This window comes from Pleuronectes platessa, chromosome 6 (genome assembly GCF_947347685.1).
Source record: "Pleuronectes platessa chromosome 6, fPlePla1.1, whole genome shotgun sequence".
Classification (NCBI taxonomy): Eukaryota; Metazoa; Chordata; class Actinopteri; order Pleuronectiformes; family Pleuronectidae; genus Pleuronectes; species Pleuronectes platessa.
In genome coordinates this window covers 27,198,111-27,204,543 of record NC_070631.1, presented here as the reverse complement: position 1 = coordinate 27,204,543, position 6,433 = coordinate 27,198,111, and the positions used below count along the sequence as shown (strand labels likewise).

At 42.7% G+C, this 6,433-nt stretch overlaps 1 protein-coding gene across 1 annotated transcript; it reads right to left on the bottom strand.

The window, feature by feature from the left end:
• Positions 1-231: 231 nt before the first annotated feature.
• On the bottom strand, positions 232-2,325 carry LOC128442307 (rho-related GTP-binding protein RhoA-C-like). The gene is made up of 3 exons (XM_053424699.1): positions 2,301-2,325; positions 1,904-2,058; positions 232-516 (listed from the first exon to the last, which is right to left on the bottom strand). The coding sequence occupies exons 1-3, from the start codon at positions 2,323-2,325 to the stop codon at positions 343-345; spliced, it is 354 nt and encodes a 117-aa protein (XP_053280674.1). The 3' UTR covers positions 232-342.
• Between the last annotated feature and the right edge of the window lie 4,108 nt (positions 2,326-6,433).

Here is a 6,433-nt window from a genome sequence, read left to right as displayed (position 1 = left end):
TCCAGAACTTCATGTATAAGTGTCTAATTATTCCTTCTCAAATCCTGGATCAACAAACACGCTTGTCCAATCGCCGGAGGCGAGTTCAAGTTTAAAAGCCTGGCGACGACACTCGTTAGGCAGGTATAAGTCTGATTAGTGTAGTGGAGTAAGAGTATGAGTAGGAGAGATGTTCCCTTATCGTCATGTTTTCTTAATTTCAGGTTTATGGAATCCTAAACTCGAGACCTTCCTATTTCATCCCTACTACTCCCCAGTCAACTGTGCCCGCCTTGGAGAAAACAGGTACAGGGATATTTTTCTTGGATGTTTATTTCCCTCCTGATCCTGCGTTACCTGACACTATAAAAGGCAGCAGCCGCTTTTCTTGCCTCGTCTCTTTGCCTGAAGTGCTGCCCTGGTGGCCATTTCAAACACCTCCCTAACACCATCCTTCGTCTTGGCCGAGCACTCCAAGTAACCAAAGGCATTGATCCGGTTAGCCATGTCCCTTGCCTCATCTGACTTCACTGGTTCCTGCGTGGGCCGCATCAAAAAAGAAAAGGAAAATCAGCTCAACTCATAGATATCCTTTTAAAAAGTGTCAGAACATGGGATGACTTTATTGTTTGATCTCTTTACATCTTTGTATACTCTTAGCAGCTGATACATACAGTGGATACAAAAAGTCTATACACCCCTGTTAAAATGACAGGTTGTTACGATCTAAAAAAATTAGACCAAGATAAATCATGTCAGAACTTTATGGTTACACGTGTCCATTTTGAAGCTATATCAAATTTCAGAATGCATCATTCTAAAGCTTTTTCCATTTTAAATGATTTGACTATATGCTGCTTAAAGTGGAGTGAAGTAAGCCCTAGAAAAGTGCCATTTCCACATCATCTGCACACACAAAATGTGCAGTAGAGTATACAGCATGCTGCACATTGTCATCATCACATAAATCATTCATAATGAGTGACCTAGATATTTGACTTTGTTCTTCTCTTTAGGACTTGGCCTCTGGTTCTAACAATCATGACAACACTCTTTTTAGACTTAAGCTGAATATCATAGTGCACGTCTTAACTTGTACAGTTGCTGTAAACCAGCACTGTGAGGAGAAAAGACAACGACATCATCAGCACACTTCAGGTGGTTAACCGTTAGGGCTGCCTTTAAAAAAAGGTCCTTCCAGGACCTTCGTGGCCAAAATCTCATGCTGTAAAAACACTCTCGGCACCTTTGTGTACAACAATGGCCACTGCCTAAATCTGCTGTAATATTGAACGACATCAGTCCTGATCATGATGATCACAAATGTTCTTTAATTGTCATTATTTTAACCCTTTAAAAATACTGGTTTGTTTGAGTGACACCAGTTTTTATATTAAAAAGCCGAAAAATGTAAAAATGTTATGGAACTAAGATACATTTTTTAGGGTTGACAGAGCCTGCCATATGATACTTATGAGCTACAACATTTATGCAATTACACATACACAGTGAAAGCTTAGCATGCTGTAACTCACACAGATATTCGAAGCAAAGTTTGGGTTTCAGTTGTTACATCGTTTTGAGTATACATGTAGATGTGCACGTCATGTTTGTTTGTGCGAGTGTTGATGAGGTGTACGTGTGTGAGAGAGACAGAGAGGTAGAGAGATAGGGAGTAAAGAATTACAACATCGCACAATATTATCTCTCTGTTTGTGCAAATATACATTTAAACCGTCTATTTTGCATAGCTTTGATGCAGTACAAAAGTACAGAATATGGGAGACTCCTCGCTCTTACAGTTTCACAAACAGTTTTATCAAAATTTATTCGGTGCATTTTGACATCAGTAACCTTTGGGATTATCATGAAATTCAGTATGAACATAACCACGTTGGTTTAAACGTGTACAGGCCCCACTCACCTGTTTCATCTTCGCTAACTCTCGACGTGTGTGCTCATCATTTCGCAGGTCTTTCTTGTTTCCCACCAGAACGATAGGCACATTGGGACAAAAGTGTTTGACCTCAGGAGTCCACTTCTCTGGAATGTTCTCTGCATTGGGCACAAAGTGTTCATCTTGAATGTGGAGCAAATGGTACTTTTGTCAGAAAGCGTGGCAGGAACATGTTCCACTCTGCTATGGTCCAATTTAGATGCCTTAGTGTCCGGAGAAGTCAACAGCGCTTCTGGATAGGTAAACATAAGGCTTTTTTTTTACACAGTAAAGACATTTGTGGATGTAAATATTGTAATATCCAAATACAGTCCTATCCTTCTTTGAGGAACACTATATTTAAACATTTCAGTAATTTTCTCACACCTAACTGGTGATCCTCGGCCCATCTTTGCTCCTTAAGGACTGGGCTTTTCCTGGATGCTGCTTTTGTACTAAGTCATGATTACAATCACCTGTTGGCATCACCTATTTCAAATCCCATCATTTTGTAATCATTCTCCCTGATAACTAGCTCTAAATTGCCCCCGTCCCAACTTTTTCGGGAATGTATTGCAGGCCCGAATGACAGGAATGCATGTATAACCCTTTAACCATTTAATATCTAACCCTAACCCAAATGAAGAGAGAAAAGAGGAGGGGGGAGGGGAAGGGGTGACCAGGAACAGTTGTGTAACCATGACTTTTCAACTCTGTCAGAATAGTTCTTATAATGAAAACAATCAGAGTAATAATTACAGATGCAGATATGTTTCTAATGATAGCAGCAACATAATAAATAATAATAATTATAAATTGTTGTTGTTGTCTGAATCCTGCAGCTGTAGAGTAAGAGTTACCTGCAGAGAGAGGAAGAGACTATGTGAAGGAAAAAACACAAAGTTAGTGACATGTATTTAAATATATAAATGTGAAGCAGAGAGACAGAAAGAAGGGGAGAAGTGCTCAGTGCATGATGGGAGTTCCCCCAGCAGTATGGACCAGAGGTCTTCAACAGGGGGTCTGCGACCACTAGGGGCTTCACGGAGGTACTGCAGAAATCTTTGGTTGATTAGACAATTTTTGGTTATTTATTTTTTTAACCAATTTCCCCCCCCCCCATATATTTAATGTCTTTAAATACACATTAACATAAATCCAACATATTGTAGTGAATAGATAAATGGAGGCAGAATACGTCATCTTATAGTTTGCAATGCACACACTGCAGCTTCTAAACCTTGCACACGGATAAAATAAAAACATGAAATGTTGAACCTGTGTATTATTTGAATGGCTTAGTATTGAAAGCACAATAACAGGGTAGCTATGTTTTTACATGACAATAGGACCATTTTAATATAAAACACAATTGTATACAATACAGTAGGGAGTCCCTGCTTCATCTCTCCATCAGTTTGGGGGTCCTTGGCCTGACAAAACGTTGAAGTCCCCTGGTGTCGACCTACAGCAGCATAACTAAAGGATGGTTCAAGACTCACCTTTATCAAAAAGGAACGTTTTACATCTAACCTTAAATGTAGAGATGGTGTCTGTCTCCTCAAACCATCAATCAATTAATCAATCAATCAAATTGTATTAGTATAGCCCATATTCACAAATCACAATTTGTCTCATAGGGCTTTAACAAGGTTTGACATCCTCTTCCCTTAACCCTCAACAAGAGTAAGGACAAACAAAAAGAGACAGGGTAAAAAAAACGTAGAAACCTCAGTGAGAGCCACATGTTGGGGGTCCCAATCCCAGGATGGACATAAGTCCAAAAGATGCCATGTATAATGGAGAACATCAGAAAGATAAGGGTATTTGCAGCATTGATTAGAATAAACACTTACTGTTAATACTGTAGCATTATGAAAGGTAAATTAATTGATGGATTATTGTCGGTAATGGTCGAGTATCTGAGTGGACATATATCAAGCAGTCTTGTTGTAATTATACAATACGATCATACGATTATACGATCAGCAGCCACCACAATTGGTGGCCCCCCGAAAAAAAATATCAATGCACACAATTCTGCACAACACATTATAAGTTACAAATGCCCAAAAAAATTAGAAATAAAAGTGAATGCAATACGCTTCCGTATTCTTCTGTTGATTCTTTTTTTTACTTTGCCATTGAAATAGGCCATCACTTCTCAAAATGACTTTAATGCTGTATCTAGACCCACATACATAAATCGATTTTGTCCTGTATTGTTAAATGTTAAAATATCTAATTTATTCAAAAGGCTGTTATGTGAGGTGGAACTTCTAGCTCTAGGTCCAACCCTCCTCCTTTGATGTGCGCCGCAGGATGATGTGCTGCAGGATGATGTGCGCGGCAGGATGATGTGCGGTGATGATGTACGCCGCATGATAACTGCCGCACGATGATGTGCGCCGCAGGACGATGTGCGCCGCACGATGATGTGCGGTGATGATGATGTGCGGTGATGATGGTGTGCGGTGATGATGTGCGATGTGCGCCGCAGGATGATGTGCGCTGCAAGATGATGTGCTCTGCACAATGATGTGCAGCGCACTTGCAGGACAATGTGCACTGCAGGATGATGTGCGCCGTGCCGCATGACGATGTGCGCCGTAGGACGATGTGCGCAGCAGGACGATGTGGCCACAAGATGATGTGCTCTGCACGATGATGTGCAGCGCACTTGGAGGATGATGTGCGCTGCACGATGATGTGCGCTGCTGGATGATGTGCGCAGCACCATGATGTGCGGTGATGATGAGCGCCTCACGACGATATGCGCCACAGGACAATGTGCACTGCAGGACGATGTGTGCTGCAGGATGATGTGCGCCGTAGGATGATTTGCTCCGCAGGATGATGTTTGCTGCAGGATGATGTGCACAGCAGGATGATGTGCGCCACAGGATGATGTGCACCGCAGGATGAAGTGCGCCGCATGACGATGTGCGGTGATGATGTGCGCCGCAGGATGAAGTACGCCACAGGACAATGTGCGCCGCAGGATGAAGTACGCCACAGGACAATGTGCGCCGCAGGACGATGTGCGCCCCTGGATGATGTGGCCCGCAGGCTGATGTGCGCCACAGGATGAAGTGCGCCACAGGACGATGTGCGCCGCACAATGATGTGTGCCCACGATGATGTGCGCCGCAAGACGATGTGCACCGATGTGCGCCCCAGGATGATGTCCACCGCAGGATGATGTGCGCCGCACGATGATGTGCAGTGATGAAAGGGTTCAGTTTCACCACGTTCCACACTAGAGGTCTGGAAATGTCTCGATTCTTAGATGCATCACGATGTGGACTCTGCATCGATGAAGAGACTGAACTCAATGACTCATGAGGTGCTGTCATTTGCCAGCACCTCGGCACACAAAACACACTGAGGACGTTGCACAGTCTGCCAGTGATGGTGAAACCAAACTGCAAATAGCTCTCGTCATATTTGCAAAGCTTTGGCTTCTTCACAACTGTCGCATCGGTTGCCTGAAGGCCTAATTATAGTCCTGCGACTGCAACCGCGGAAGGCCACGCAGCTGCATCGACGGACTCGTTTTGGTTTATACTTCTCTAACGTGCTGCGCGTGTTGCAACGCAATTCACCGCCAGAACCATAGGCGGAGTAACGTTTGTTTTCAAAGACAAAACACACAAAGAAGAGACGTCTTCTTCTTCGTCGACTGTTTATTTACATCGCCACTCCGGCTCCTCATAGCCTATTTCTGGCGGACAAATCGGCCAGTCAGTGACGGGTTATACAAGTGGTCATACTTTCGGATCTCTTCTGCCAAGTGCTCTTCTATTTGGTCCATATTCGTTCTTCTAAATCTTCCGTGATTTCCGCGTATTGTGGGGCATGAAACCGGAAACTAGACCCCGGACGGGATGTAGTAAGCAGACCAATCACAAGCCTTGCGGGCTGCGTGAGGCTCGCGTCGCTTTGTCGTTTAGTTAGAAAAATTGGCGGACACACGCAAGCCCGCAGAGGGGACGAAAGGGGCGTGTTGCGTGTCTTGCGTGCATGCAACCCGACTATAATTTGGCCTGGGTTAGGGTTAGGAAACTTTTAATAAGCTTCCAAATATGTTACATTATGAATCCATTCGTCCTTTTTCACAGATTTTCCCTTTAATTTTCTCAGTTATTCTACAGTAAAAGTACCCAAAAATTTGTATGAGCAAAGTCAGAGACACCGTGAACAGGAATCCACGCGAAGTAGCTTATAACCTCTCAAGGAATATTTTTTATGAGCTTCCAAATATGGTAACATTATGAATGCATTGGGCCACTTCCCAGATTTGCCCTTTCATTTTCTCAGTTATTCTACAGTAAAAATACACAAAAAATTGTATGAGCATAGTCAGAGACACCATGAACAGGAATTCACTCGATGTCACTTATAACCTCTCAAGGAATATTTTTAATCAGCATCCAAATATTGTTACATTATGTACACATTTTTTTTTTTTTTTACAGACTTGCCCTTTAATTTGCACTAAAAATACATGATACTTGA